Source organism: Aethina tumida, chromosome 7, assembly GCF_024364675.1.
Source record: "Aethina tumida isolate Nest 87 chromosome 7, icAetTumi1.1, whole genome shotgun sequence".
NCBI classification, from domain to species: Eukaryota; Metazoa; Arthropoda; class Insecta; order Coleoptera; family Nitidulidae; genus Aethina; species Aethina tumida.
In genome coordinates, this window is record NC_065441.1 from 5,830,833 (window position 1) to 5,845,326 (window position 14,494).

General features: G+C 30.1%; 3 protein-coding genes across 5 annotated transcripts; 1 reads left to right on the forward strand and 2 right to left on the reverse strand.

Moving 5' to 3' along the window:
- Positions 1-599: 599 nt before the first annotated feature.
- Positions 600-5,798, reverse strand: LOC109601804 (Krueppel homolog 2). The gene is made up of 5 exons (XM_020018091.2): positions 5,618-5,798; positions 2,676-2,857; positions 2,382-2,449; positions 2,194-2,327; positions 600-1,094 (listed from the first exon to the last, which is right to left on the reverse strand). Exons 1-5 carry the CDS (start codon positions 5,782-5,784, stop codon positions 857-859), a joined length of 789 nt encoding a protein of 262 aa, XP_019873650.1. The 5' UTR covers positions 5,785-5,798; the 3' UTR covers positions 600-856.
- A 43-nt stretch (positions 5,799-5,841) lies between these two features.
- LOC109601803 (dehydrogenase/reductase SDR family member on chromosome X) lies at positions 5,842-10,502 on the forward strand. Of its 3 annotated transcripts, none has more exons than XM_049969397.1 (7): positions 5,842-5,982; positions 8,303-8,709; positions 9,270-9,377; positions 9,438-9,611; positions 9,666-9,873; positions 10,017-10,215; positions 10,272-10,502. In XM_049969397.1, the coding sequence occupies exons 2-7, from the start codon at positions 8,535-8,537 to the stop codon at positions 10,458-10,460; spliced, it is 1,053 nt and encodes a 350-aa protein (XP_049825354.1). In that variant the 5' UTR covers positions 5,842-5,982; positions 8,303-8,534; the 3' UTR covers positions 10,461-10,502. The 3 variants fall into 3 exon arrangements, with proteins under 3 accessions (XP_049825354.1, XP_019873649.2, XP_049825353.1); XM_020018090.2 differs by having other exon boundaries at positions 5,933-6,070; XM_049969396.1 differs by lacking the exon at positions 5,842-5,982 and adding an exon at positions 7,670-7,967.
- Positions 10,503-12,288: 1,786 nt separating this feature from the next.
- LOC109601805 (ras-related protein Rab-30) lies at positions 12,289-14,241 on the reverse strand. Its single transcript, XM_049969398.1, has 6 exons — positions 14,085-14,241; positions 13,666-13,959; positions 13,429-13,612; positions 13,224-13,375; positions 12,550-12,650; positions 12,289-12,467 (listed from the first exon to the last, which is right to left on the reverse strand). Exons 2-6 carry the CDS (start codon positions 13,840-13,842, stop codon positions 12,464-12,466), a joined length of 618 nt encoding a protein of 205 aa, XP_049825355.1. The 5' UTR covers positions 13,843-13,959; positions 14,085-14,241; the 3' UTR covers positions 12,289-12,463.
- Between the last annotated feature and the right edge of the window lie 253 nt (positions 14,242-14,494).

Sequence of the window (14,494 nt, forward strand, 5' to 3'; positions counted from 1 at the left end):
TAATTCATCATTACTTAAATATTATGTACTACTATTTAACTAGTATTCGTATTATAAAAAAAACAGACATACATATATTTTGTATTTTTTAAGATTTTGAGAGTTCTCATTTATTATTAACATTATAAATTATTAATATATTGTTTCTTTATTTAAGACTGTGAAAAACTTCTACAATGTATTTAATTTTCCTATAATGGAGAATAAATGTTCATGTAATTTGTATTTTTTTTATATATATAGTTTTGAGTTGTCACAGTTCAGTTGTTAAATTTAATTTTCAAAATAGTGTATAAAGGTATAGATTCTGTGTTGGCAGTTTAAGTCTATTTTTACTCCATATTGTTTGTGTAATAGTTTACAACAAAACATTGACTTTTGTACAAATGTACGAAACAATAAATATTGCATTATTGATTTTCTGGGTATGGCAAATAATATGGTTTATGTATTATTTGATATATAATAAAAATTCAATGTATGATCACAATTTGACAAATAATAATAATTAATATAAATAACATTATTTCAGGACTATTTAGACATCTAAACAATATTTATGCACAAATTTCAAATCGGGCAAACAATAAAACGACAAATTCAATACTTATAATTTATTCAATACAAAACATCTAATACACGTGATGTCCATACCATATAACAATTTGAAGCACCATCAACTTCAAACCAATACAAACAATTTAATTAAACAAGTGCTTCACAATTAAAAACATAAAAACAATCACCTAATCATACACCGAAAAAAAATTGTACTAATACTTATTCGTCGAAGAAGACTTTCAAAAAAGAAATGAATCGATTTAAAAATCTGAAAAATAAATTAATCCTTCTACAATTACTGTTGCTGAGCTTGGGGCTGTTGCACTTGAGGCGGCGCCAATTTGCATGTGAAGTTCACAATGAAGAGCATCGCTTGTCTGAGGAATTGGGGAGTGGTGGGCTTGTGAGCGTTTATCTCCAAGAACACTCTGAGTTCGCGGAACATGTTCCTCGTGTACGGGTTCCTTCTTGACGAGTACCTTTGGGTCAGGAAGTGGTAGTAAATGAACGGCGTCAAGAGACTTGCCTTTCCACTGCAAAAATCACAATGTTGTTACAGTTAAATCTGAAGAATAATTACTAAAAATTATATTAGATTCAACAGAATTTCATCCAGCAAATAATCCTCCATATGACTATAATTTATCTGTGTTATTTTGCAAATTTGTACGTATTAATAATCAATTTAATTCTTAAGGTCAAGAATGAGATTGATATTTTCAAAAAAATGTTTCTTTTTATTGTCCTCACAAATAGCAAATAAACGTAATTAAAATACAGTATTGTTTAACATCAAATTACCCTAATAGCAATTTTAATTAATAATGTGACTAATTGGTATCAAAATTACTTTTGAAACTCTGTTAGTTCATAATTATTGTACAATAGAAACTAAGCAAACAATAATTAATCATGTAAAAGACAAAAATTTGATGAATAGAATGTTTGCAAATTTGTTAATTAATTTGCTCAAATTAAATATACAATTATATAATTTTTTTTTACTTTCTAAAATCTTCACAATATTCGTTTTTCGTATAAGACGTAATTAAAAACTAACTAAACATCAACGAAAGTAATTTGTACTATTATAAATTATTCAGGAGAAATGGAATAATTAGATTTATAATAAATATTCCGGGGAAAGTTAAACATATTTTTAACAAGATCTACATCTATTGGAATTGGAGTAAAAAGATTTTGAACTAGTTACTTTTAAGTTTCATTGTTTTTCTATCCACATATTATTTATTTATCTAATTATGCTCTTTACTTTTATTCATTACTTTAATAACAGTAACTTGTCACTAGTTTCACTGCAAATATTTATGAATATTTAAATAAATATTTTTAGAACAGTTCATCATTATTTTAATGAACAGAAACAAAATCAACAAGAGAATATCTTAAACATTTGTTGTTATGATATTATTTTCAATATCTTACCACAATTTTAATAAATGATTTAATGGTTTTATAATTAAATATGATAATTTAATTACAACATTGTCGATAAATTAATTAATATGTATTGATTTCAAATTAGTGTAAATAAATAATTTTGAGTTCTATTTGTAGTAGCGTATTTTTCCCTGTTACAGTTTGTTCCCAATAGGGTATAATAATACTTACAACAAAATCAACATAACAGTGATTGGCATCAACATAATTTCAGTAAATGAGACCAGTCTCAAAATATTCAATGACTGGAACTCGACGAGTGATATCATCAAACGAGCGCCCCACCATGAGTTTTGGCCTAGACACTGAAAAATCCAAACATAAATCACATAAATTATGTAATTGACCAAAACACTTACGTCCAACAGGGTCAGAGAGTAACTGGCGAAATGCAAAATGGAAAACAACACAATTGGCAACAAAACAACTGAGACTGATTAAGGATAATAATACATTAGTTTAGTTATATAATTAATAAATATTAGAAATATGCCGCCTTGTATTATATTATCTATCAAAAGAGGCGACAAATTCAGCCCGCCTATTGTTATTCAAATGCAAACTTTATTGCACTAATATCTTTTGCAAACATCGGTTAACCTTGCGGAGATGGCACCGATCAAACGATCAATTCGTCGTGCGAAAAAGGATACAAGTCACCGGCGCCACATACAAGAATATCAGCGAGTAGAATAGATAGTGGAAACTGTCCTCCAGCAGCAGCTCAGCCAGGAACTCCCGACACAGTCGCACCCTTCCGATCCTCTGGTGCAGTCTGAGGGCGCTGATTGCAGCATTAGCTATCAGTACTTTGTAATATGCATTCTGGGATGACCTAAAAGTAAAAAATGCTCGTTAGTATAACTTTGCTATTTCTTTATATCACAGTTACAAAAACGTGTCATACGTTATAACGCTGTGTATTTTATTAATGACAACAACAATCGTTGGATATACATTATTATGGCTATTTTTTCAAAAAGTTAATTATTATAGCAATAACTACACGTCTCTTGAAGTGAATAATCCGGATTTCCTAGATTAAATATATTTAAATATATTATATGTAATCTATATATAATACTAACACCCAATTCAAGTAACATAGATCATTTGTGATACATTTAAATAAATCGCTATTAAGGCCAACCTATGTTGACTTTACAAGGAAATTCCGTGCTAGTTCAACAACCGAAACAAGAGCAAGTCAAAAACTTATATTTATAAGTCACATCTGACCATTTGCCACAGGTCAGCATCACGAATGGGCAAAAAGAAAGTAAAACGTAAATAGAAAGCAACAAACGGCGCAGATTTCCGCGTTTTCGTTTTCAAGTACCGTGAATTACTATTGTTAACAAACATCATATAAACATTTCTTCGGATGAAAATATCTGTCCTTGTAAAAGGCGACTTTTGGATATAGTATTTATGGCTCCGGTTTGTTGTTTTGCATATCTATTTATAGTGGTTTGCTGGGGAAATGCCACACTTGTAGACAAATTGTAATGTACACGTGAAAAATAAGGGTAAAAACACCTTTGATTAATAAAAGCAAGGTGTAAAGGTTGCGTGAAACGTTTTTTAATTGACTGTGGCTGAGAATAATGATGGATAATTAATACTATGCGAATTTTTAATTGATAATTAGTCATTTTAAGTGTGCATATCTAACCTTGGGACACGAATATACGTAAAAATCTATTTTATACATTAAAGAGAGTAAATCTCAATTTGGTGTTCCACATTTAAACAATTGTTATCTTATGTAAACATAACTTTTATGTGAAAATTATCATTATTGTGTATTTTCACAGTTTAAACCACAATGAATTTTTATCAAGTTTCCACAAGGTTTTATTTAAAAGTAATTAATTATTTACTTATGTACAATGCTATCCAAAGAAACAGCTCAATACGAAAAATATATTTTTAAATATATACATTTCTTTTGTTACACATGTTACAATCGTCGAGATATTGCTTTAAATTTACTCTAATTTGGTTTTCCAAAGAAATAGCACATTCAAATGTATTTACGTTTTGTGTTTGTATTTAATAATACTTTTGATAGTTAGAATTTAGTTTTAGTAGGATTTATATTATTTTATTAAATAAATTCACTTTCAGTGAGAAGAAAGGTACATGGTTCACCAGAGAAGAGGAAAATAATAAATAACATGAAACATCAACATGTAAATATTGCTGACATCACTAAAAACTTAAGATACTTCCTAAAAATGAAGAGTCGTGAAATTTCAAACGACCATTGCAGATATTTCTTTGAATCTTTGTTCCACTGTTTACAGGTGGTTATAACGAACAAAGGGTACCCAACAAAATATTTATTACTTTGTTTAAAGTTATGTATAAATAATTTAACATTTGTATATTTTCCAAGTATTCTATTTCTGTGACCAGCCACATTTCACATTAAATTTGTTTAAGATTGAATTTTATTTGAAATTATTTTGATTTAAGTACAAAATGAATAATGGTCTTTTTAGTAGTGAACCGTACTCTTATTAGTAGTGTAAATATTTTATTAAGTTCCCTTTGATTCGTATATTTATTATTACATTATTCTTATTCAATTTTCTCTAATAAACCATAGTTTATGTTAAGCTTATAAATCATGAGTGAAAGTGTTGATACACGATTTTGATTACAAAGCTAATAACGTTGTAATCTTTTATTCAGTTACAGTACAATAAATTTTGTCATGATTAATTACTTTCACCACACTGAAGATTTACACATTATAAATAAATTTAGGATTTCTTTTGTAAGTAATTATAAGAACTTTCCAGTAGTGTTGTACCTTAATAATTCAAATAATTAATTTAAAAACCATTAGTAATTAAATGAATCATTATTAAAAATATATAATTAGGTCAACTACTATTTTTTACTATTTTATAACAAATTTTTATTTTCAGGAACGACAATTTCATTAGAAAAGTATTTTTAAAATGTAATTATAGTTAACCTTCACATTGATCCAAGTAATTGAAATTATATATTTCGATTGAATTGATCCATTAATTTTTTAACTGGTGACCATAAAGTATTGCTTAGTATGTATTGCTTTACTTACAGTTGTCAACCAGATTAAAGTAGTGCAAGATAAAAGTGTGTCATTAAATAATAACATAAACTCAATTCTGTATTAATTTCTTAACAATGTAACTTGTTTAGTTAATGATAAGGATATAAATTTTATTGATTAAAAATTATATGTCATAAGTGAAAGTTTTGACACACTCTCGCCTGTAAACCAAAAATTTTCATATTACAACATACACATTAAATTTCTACTTCCGACTCGATTTTCCCCAACGAAAGTGAACGCAGTTAAATGATGGAAGCGTTTAATAACAACAAGAGGAAGAGCCAATCAATAAGACATGGATTATTGTATTAAATATTAACAAAGTCGATACACGTACTGTGTATTCGATGATTAAAACGACACAACACCCTTTGAACCGTAATAATTATAATGCATGTTATTTGTATGACCCAAGTAAATTACATTACATCAAAAGCAAGGTTAAAAAAACCGTCACTTGTCTAAGTATGAATAAAAACTTACCCGAAAACGGGAATCAGATATCCTATGGCAAAAACGATGGACAACAATCGTATGGCCCACAAAGCACAGTCGATTTTGTGCGTGGACACATGATTGATCAGGGCATCGCAATTCATGGATCTGCGACCGGGGCCCTCGGTCGTCGTGTTGTTTGACGTATCGCTCATTCTGCCCGACTGGAACACGACACGCGATCAATTGTTAGTGTGTTTTTATCGTCCACCCTGGCCGTCAATTGGATTCTTTCAGTTTGCTAGGTTTGTGTCCGATGATTTCGCGTAAAACACACTCTACTTCATGACAAGTAAATACTGAACTGACAGAACGCGGATGCCGGCGTTGCCGCCTCGCCACCGACACGTCAGGTGAAATTTGTTGTAATCCGATGAAATTTCTGTTGTGTTTTGACGGGTGTCCGTTTGCGGTTTGTGGATGGTGTAAAATGATGTGGAGGTGACTGTTTTCAATTAGTATTTACCTTTTAATTGGAATCGTAAATAATGAGGTTATGAAATTTTAACCTGTTTAGTACGCGGTACAAGTTCGATGATTCATAAATAAAAGATTAATTGTTTCAAAACGTAGTAAATTAACGAATTATGCATTTAAAATGTAAAACAAAGGAATAAAGCAGTGTACCACTTTCGAGAAAACTTAGGTCTCTTGGCAACGTGGCGTTGCCTCAAAAAATGTCAAAAGCAAGTTTGGATTTTAAAATTTAAAAAATACTTTATACACATAATGAATTTATGTTAAAAAACAGAACCAAATGAAATATTAATATATTTTTAAACAGTAATTACTAATTATTACTTACAATTCGTAAATCAAAATCCACTGATTATAGTTCAGTAACTTTCAATTTTTAAATTGATAATTATAATCATCAGCCTGCTTTGTTTATTTCTAGAAGTAATATAAATAACTGAATTGACGCAACTAAATATGAATGTTAAACAATAAAGTTATTTATTTTTAACAGTTGTTTTATATTTGCACATATTTCTATTAATAATAATAATAATAATAATAGTATAATAGATTTAATTCAAATTTTGTGCAGCCAATATATAAAATATATTTCAATATTCTTCTAAAAGTATGAATTTATTCTTTGTGTAATTGACATTTTATCGAATAACTTACCTTCAGTGAAAAAAATTAAACATTGGACACCAGACAAAGGGGAAACAATATTTAACATGAAATTCAATCATTTTAATTGAATTGTGGTTTTTAATTGAGAGTGTACGGCCGTTTTCGATATTTTGTTAAATCTACGAAATATTAACATTAGAATAGAATAGAAATTACAGTAGTGGTCATAATTATAGCAACTTCTTAAAATATTAAATATTTTAGCCAAAACACCTTTATTTAATGTGAATTATCAAAATAATATTAATTTACTTATACAGTATTATAAAAACTACTATATCCTTATTCTATAAAATAATTTTCAGATTTTTTCTGAATATAAATATAGCAACTTTATTATTTATACAGTTATGGCGAAATTCAACAAATAAAAATTATTATAATAATAAATATTCATATATTATGGACGTTAATGAAGTGATTTAATATAATCGTTGATTTGAAACTAAATCAGAAAAAATGTAATTAACCATAAAAAACTAAATTTAATCATGTGTCCATTTTAATATTTAAAATAAAAAAAATCTCTTCTAAAAAACAACGTTCATTAATTTACATTTGTTATTGAGAATACATACAAATTAATTATTTATTTGTGTGAGAAACACCATTTTTAATTACTAACTTCAATTTTAATTAAATAGAGATAGAGATGTATTTTCCTACGTTAACAAATATAATTAAATGATTATTAAATTGAATTAATAATAACAATTTAATTTATTTGGGAGAAACTATTGTGATCAACAATTATCGTAGATATTTCAAAAACGATCAGCGATATCAAAATAAAATTTTAGGTAATAGACTCATTAAAAACGGCTAAAGACATCTTGTTAGTTTTAAATATCTCAATAAACTTTTTTTTAAGAATAAATTATAGGAACTTAATAATAATAATATTTATAATAAATTTTGTGGTTTTTGTAATTGACTCTAAAAATTTAATAGAATAGAATGCAAAACAATAATTTTCAATCATTTTTCATTAAGATATTGTCAGATCAATAATAAAATTAAATATAGTGTTTGTTAAACACGTCATTAGTAATTACTTTTTGTGGTCGAATGCAAATCTTTCGATATGGTGACACTGAATGACAAACAAACCACTTTGATAAGTAATAAAAAATTAAGAATAAATAGGCAGCCTACAATTATTTTGACTTTATTCTCCTCCTGACTGTTCCAGGTAAGTTTTTCATTTTTTAGAGTATTCATTTGATGTGAACTTTCATGATATTCATCATCAATTGTATTTGAAACTAACGCCAAGATGATCATAAAAACCTTAGCCAAGTCGCTTTCCAACACATATACGTATGACCATAAATATTGCTTTCCAATAGTCAAATACGTTCGTCCACACCAAACAAATCGCGGTCAACAACTTAAGAAAGTGGGATCACACTGTTACCAAATTGATACGATCAATTCATTATCTCATTTTCGGATTATTAACTCCGGGTTAACCCCTTACGTAACAGATAACGGAAGCGGCTTAATGGTTCGTACAATGCGTTTCAGATTCCAACCTTGACATGTAGCGCAGTCCCTCTCCTACTTCTTCTACGGTACGGTATTTTCTCCGGATGGAACGACCGTGCAACTGTTTGTCGTAAAACAGAAATCGAACACAATTACGCGAGGCGCACGGCAAAAAAATCAGTCAAATAAGGCGGTAACGGGGTAAACTTTGCAGTCCGTGGACCACATTATGTGTTAAAGGCCTCAACGAATCGGTTTTTGTGTTGCCATAATGTTCCTGATCGTGGGATTTTGTCTTGTGGTCGTTATTACCGGGGTGGCGATTGTGAGGTCGAAAAAACCCCTCAAGTTAATTCTGGCTGAGGCGAAATACGAGCTGATGTACAATGCTGTAGGATCCAAGGGTGTGTTAGAGGACTACCTCATGAGGGCCAAGAACAAAACAGGTAACATATTTTTATGCACCCTTTTTTCGGGTTTTTTACATGGAAATATCCATGAATCATTTAAATAATTGTTGCAAAACGTAAACCTGGTTGGCACTTTCTAATGTTTCTTTTTGAACAACATAGTCGGGTGTAATACTTATTAAATTGTTTCACATAACGTATCTTTATTATGCAAGATTTTTTTATTTGTTTTATTTTAACTATGTCATTCTTTATAAATAACTTTGTCACATGTTTCTTATTTTGAATGCCCAAGAATTTTCATGTTTTCAATGTTTTATTGAATTATTAAATTGGTATTAAAATAATAAAAAATAAATTAAAAAATAACTTTGGTTTAAAAATAATAGTAATTTTTGCAATTAAAAAACAATATAATAAACTAATAGAGAAAATCTGTTCTCGCTATTTTATAGCTTTGAACCTTGGGCTTTAACAACAATTTAAAACTTGTTTCTTTAAATGTGTAAGCCTGTTTAAATATTTGTTTTAGTTTTGTTAGATCACATCCGTCGAAAATACTAGTTTTTTAATAATATAAATCTAATTATTTCTAGAGTTGCCATTAAAACCTGGAAAAGTGGCGGTAATCACAGGTGGCAATCGTGGAATAGGAAAGGAGGTAGTCAAGATGTTCCTGAAGTGCGACATGACTGTCGTAATGGGTAAATCGTTGCCAAAAGCTACAAAATATTGATTTGTAATTTTTAATTGTTACTGAATAGGTTGTCGCAACATCCAAGCAGCCGAAGCAATGATCAAAACTCTAAGAGATGCAGGTGTTGAAGCTGGAAAAACGGAAGTCTTCAACTTGGACATAAGTGTGATCGAGTCAGTTAAAAATTTCGCCAACAAAGTTAAAGCCAAGTATCCAAAAATAAACTACGCGGTAAACAATGGTGTGTTAATTAAGTGAGACAACCATTGTCAATTAATTGAAAATGTTGTTTCAGCTGGAATAATGTTTGGACCTTACATTGAAACTAAAGACGGTTACGAGTCCCAATTCTCTACAAATTATCTGGGACACTTTTTACTCATTCACCTTTTATTGCCCAACATTAAGGCTGGTGGTGATGAAAACGAAAACGCAAGGATCGTTAATGTTTCATCCTGTGCACATCTAATCGGGGACATTAAATTCGAGGATATCAACAATAGGTAATTAAATTCATTTTATAACCATTCATTAACATAATTGTTTAATTTTAATATGGATTACCCAATGAGTTTTTTGTCCATCCGGACTTTATTGTGCATATAAATGATTATTACTTTAATAACCATAATTATAATTGGTTTAGGAAACAGTATATACCAGGTGCTGCCTACTCCCAATCAAAATTGGCTCAAGTGCTGTTCTCTAACCATTTGGATAACGTGCTGAAGGAAAGTAAAAGTCACGTTCAAGTCCACTCCGTTCATCCAGGCGTCGTGAACACGGACCTATTCGACGGCACTCCGCTCAAAAATTACGCACCTTGGATTTTAAAATTGTTCAAGGTAACAACAGAGAAAGCAACGTAAGGGCAACAAATTAATCGTTGATCGTTTTTCAGTCACCAAGGCAAGGAGCAGTACCAATCGTTTACACCTGCCTCTCCAAGGACCTTGAAGGCAAAGGCGGTACTTATATTCACAACTGCAGGATTCATGAAACAAGTGAATTGGCCAAGTCTGTCGAGCTGCAGGAGAAATTGTTCAATTTCACCAACAAGTTGCTGAAAATCGACGACTTTGGAAAGTGATTTATTTATTTTTTTTTATAATAAATTATTTATTTAGAGTCACGTTTGTGTTTTTATTATTCCTGCAGTTCCGTACATTTTTGTCTGCAATTGTATCATGGGCAAAAAATTAGACACACAAAACAGTTGTAACAAAATGTGGCCTTCCCCAAATTACTCGCATAATCAAACAAACAAATTAAATCTGAAGGTAATACAAAAAGAATTGAAAAGTGTGAACGCTAGGATAGAGCAAGTTAAAACAGAAATAGCTGAACTCGACCTAAAACTTCGCAAACACAATTTTAACAAGCAATTCGATCGAAGCAAAATTGTGCACACAAACATACATAGCCAAAAGAATGAGTGGAAACAACACGAAATCAAAAGCGTTCAAAAGTATAAATCAAATTATAATCATTACAGCAAAAATGGTGCTTTTTCAAGTAAAAAGAGACCTTTGGAGGAAATTTCGTGTGATGGAATACAAGAACCAAGTAAGAAAAGACGTTGTAACAACAACCTAGGACACATTTATAAAAGATATGGCGGGCATCCAACAAAATTATCAATTGAGAAGACCAATGAATATGCAAAAGGAGCAGTTTTACCAATGAATTTAAATCTAACAGAGGCGTATAATAATTTACATGCCTGTGGATTAATAGATTCATTATTAAATAAACAATATTTTAATGTTAATCAGAAGCAACTGTGAGTTTTATATTTTATTATCAAATTTATTTTATTAGTATATATGTATTTTTAAAATAAAAGTCTACGTTTTTTGCCTATTTTTATTTTATCTTAGATTACATAGTTAATCTTTGGTTTTATAAATAACATTAAAAAACAAATAAATAATATTATAAAATAAAGTACTACATAAATCACCTACACCTCATTCTAAGTGCAAAATCTTAGCTAAGTGCTGTACAATAGGAAGCATAATAAATAAGAAAAATCAGTACGTGTAAAAAGCTACAAAAATAACGGACTATTAAGCTAACATCTACAAATGCTTAATTATGATTCTAATCGTTTCTTTTTTTAATTTTTGACTTGTAAATCACTAAAAACATTGTTGAATATAAATATTGAATACAATTTAAAAATTTTTAAATGAACACTACTTTAAAATATCACAGCAGTCTACCTCAATATACAGGATTAACAATTTATTAACTGAATAATAATTTGCAACTTAAAACATCGCATTTTATAATTCACATTCATAGACATTAACTTGCCGAAACAGTGTATAACAATCAACACTCAGTTAAATTTAAGCTAAACTGACTTAAAACATATTGTTTCAAACGCTCCTGGAACTTAATATTTGTTCGAATAAATTAAGGTACTAATGTAACAGTTAAAACACTGGAATATTGCACAATTATTGTATCAGATTTTCAAACTCATTTAACTCATAGAGTCTGTAACAAGTAGATTTCGGATTAACAACATATTTTTACTTTAAACTTCTTGTTATTTATTTCAAGGACCAGGGTTTAATTTTGAAAATAAATGTGTGTTTAAACCAAAGGTACACAAGAGCTCGTAAATTAATTTTTTGATTAATTGACCAGTTCATTGGAATGTTTTCAAATTGTTAAACTTAAATCTACTTCACAAAACATTATATAAAATAATAACAACTTAATTGATAATCACAACAATACAGCTTTTAAAATAAATAACTGGTTATAAAGAAAAGTAGTTAAATACTCTTGCCTGTGATGACTAAGTCCATAGAAAAATATATTACAATACAATGCTATATGTATATAATACTATATACTGCATTTAGGTGTCAACCAATTAAAACTGTACAAAGAAAACAATTAACAAAGAGCAAAATAATTCTATAAATTTAATAGTGCTTCTGTAAAAACCGTCTTAACTACAACTAGGTGACGCAATTCCTCATCATCCCACCAACTTAATGTGGTTCACAACCGGGTATATATCATATAAAACGCGCTTTTTTTGAGGCCAAGTTACAAAAATAAATGGATCCGTCGTTACCTGAGCAAAAACGAAATTGTTAAAACACAGTTGGGAGGGGGTTCACCTAATTAGCGTTGAGGAAACGGGGGGAAAAACCTACTGCAACTTGCTGCAGCAGCTCGAATCGCCGATTGTCGATGTCTTGCCGTTTATGGTCGTCGCATTCGAATCGTACCGAGGCAAATCGCGGCTTCTTGCTTGCTGTAACATGATAATTAAAGTTCGTGAACAATTTTATTTGTCAAGATATTTTTAGGTATCCTTCCCAGAAGTGTTGTTTACCTGAATCGAACCAACAACATTATATTTAATTATAAACACATTATGTTCAATTTACGTAGAATAAGTAGTTAATTATTAGTTTTGTACATGATAGTATGAAATGTTAAAGTCTTCAATACATTTAAATCAATTTATAAATATCAAAATACGTTTTATATAGGAATGATTAAATTAGTAGATTATAATTAATAGTTAGAACCAAATGTCATGCTTTATGGATAATAATTCCATAGATATTGTTTTTTGTGGGAAGAAGAAAGTAAAAAAGTTAATAATTGCTTTAATTTAAATACATATTTCAAAATAATTAGAGCAAATTAACTCTCTGTGCATGGGTATTAAATGTGTGTGGATTATAGTCATGTTATGTTACACAACACTTTCTAAAACATTGTTGAGATTTATTTAAGAGATGTTTTATAATTTTAACAGTTTAATTAAGATAAAAAAAACAAAATTTTGGGTTGATGTAATACAATTATTTGTACTTACTTTCATTAAGTCTTCAGCAATTTGCATGAACAGTCTTTCAACATTATCAGATTCCTTGGCAGAAGTTTCTAAGAAATACATGTTGTGCCTTTCAGCAAACTCTTCACCAACATGTGTGGGTATTTCCCTGTCTTCTCTATCAATTTTATTGCCTACAACCAATGAATGAGCTACCAAATTTCTTACATAAATAAATGAAACACACCTACTAAAACCCTAAGTACTTTACTGCTAGCATATTCTTCAATTTCCCTCAACCAATCAGGCAGACAGTCAAAAGTAGGCTGGCAAGAGATATCGTACACCAAAATCAGGGCATGTGCAGACCTGTAGTAGCTCTGGGTGATTGATCTGAATCTCTCCTGTCCTGCCGTGTCCCAAATTTGCAGCTACAAAACAAACCATTACACCACACTTTCTGACCACACTGTCAACTGCCTACTTTCACTTTTTCATTTCCAACATCCACGGTCTTGATCATGAAGTCCACCCCAATTGTGGCCCCCTGACCAGGCGGGAACAGGCCTTGGGTGAAGCGCCTGACCAGGCAGGTTTTCCCGACGCCGGCGTTTCCAACTAGTACGACTTTGAAAAGGAACTTGTAGTCGTCCATGTTCATGGAGGTAATTTAACTGTTTTTTCTTTTAAAAATATGTCATCACCATTAATGGACCCTTGTGTTTTGGTGCTGCCTATAGCATGTTTGCGGATCGGCGATTCTTCTGGGATAGCACGACTGAAATACGAATTACGTCATGCTACAAGGTGTGCTACATATGGTACGAAATTATATAAATAATTAAATTTCTGCGAATCGTATATGAAACCGCAGCAGAATTTTATTTTGTCGTGTTTCGTTACCTGTTATAAATTCATTGGATTGTTGTTGATCTATTGTACTGGTTGGATATGTAGTAATTTGTTGCGGGGGATTTATAAACAATTTGCTTTACATTTCACTTGACAAGTTTATTTTGACGGTTCGCATCTTCATTTTTTATTGGCTGATGTTGTTCGGTGGTATGGCGCATTAAGGTTTGTTTCCACCGCACCGAGTTGGACGATTCTGTAATTATGTGAGCGTGTTAATTTGGAAAAAAAATTTTGACTAGTTCGACACTTAACGTCAATTTCCAAAAACACTATTGTTAATTAAATTACTTTTATTCGACACATTTTTGGCAAAATTTTACAAATAAATACATGCTACAAGGAAAAAAGTTGTAGAACCTTGAATTTGAAGAAAAGATCAAGCTCATCTTCACAATTAA

Excerpts from the sequence above, each read along its gene's own strand:
- LOC109601804 (XM_020018091.2), bottom strand. The coding sequence starts at position 5,784 with ATGAGCGATACGTCAAACAACACGACGACCGAGGGCCCCGGTCGCAGA. Across the intron at positions 2,328-2,381 it reads ACTCTCTGACCCTGTTGGAC|TGTCTAGGCCAAAACTCATG; the intron begins GTAAGTGTTTTG and ends TGGATTTTTCAG. Across the intron at positions 1,095-2,193 it reads ACTGTTATGTTGATTTTGTT|TGGAAAGGCAAGTCTCTTGA; the intron begins GTAAGTATTATT and ends TGATTTTTGCAG.
- LOC109601803 (XM_049969397.1), top strand. The coding sequence starts at position 8,535 with ATGTTCCTGATCGTGGGATTTTGTCTTGTGGTCGTTATTACCGGGGTG. Across the intron at positions 8,710-9,269 it reads GAGGGCCAAGAACAAAACAG|AGTTGCCATTAAAACCTGGA; the intron begins GTAACATATTTT and ends AATTATTTCTAG. Across the intron at positions 9,378-9,437 it reads CGACATGACTGTCGTAATGG|GTTGTCGCAACATCCAAGCA; the intron begins GTAAATCGTTGC and ends GTTACTGAATAG.
- LOC109601805 (XM_049969398.1), bottom strand. The coding sequence starts at position 13,842 with ATGAACATGGACGACTACAAGTTCCTTTTCAAAGTCGTACTAGTTGGA. Across the intron at positions 13,613-13,665 it reads TTGGAAATGAAAAAGTGAAA|CTGCAAATTTGGGACACGGC; the intron begins GTAGGCAGTTGA and ends TTTGTTTTGTAG. Across the intron at positions 12,651-13,223 it reads TTGCTGAAGACTTAATGAAA|CAAGCAAGAAGCCGCGATTT; the intron begins GTAAGTACAAAT and ends ATCATGTTACAG.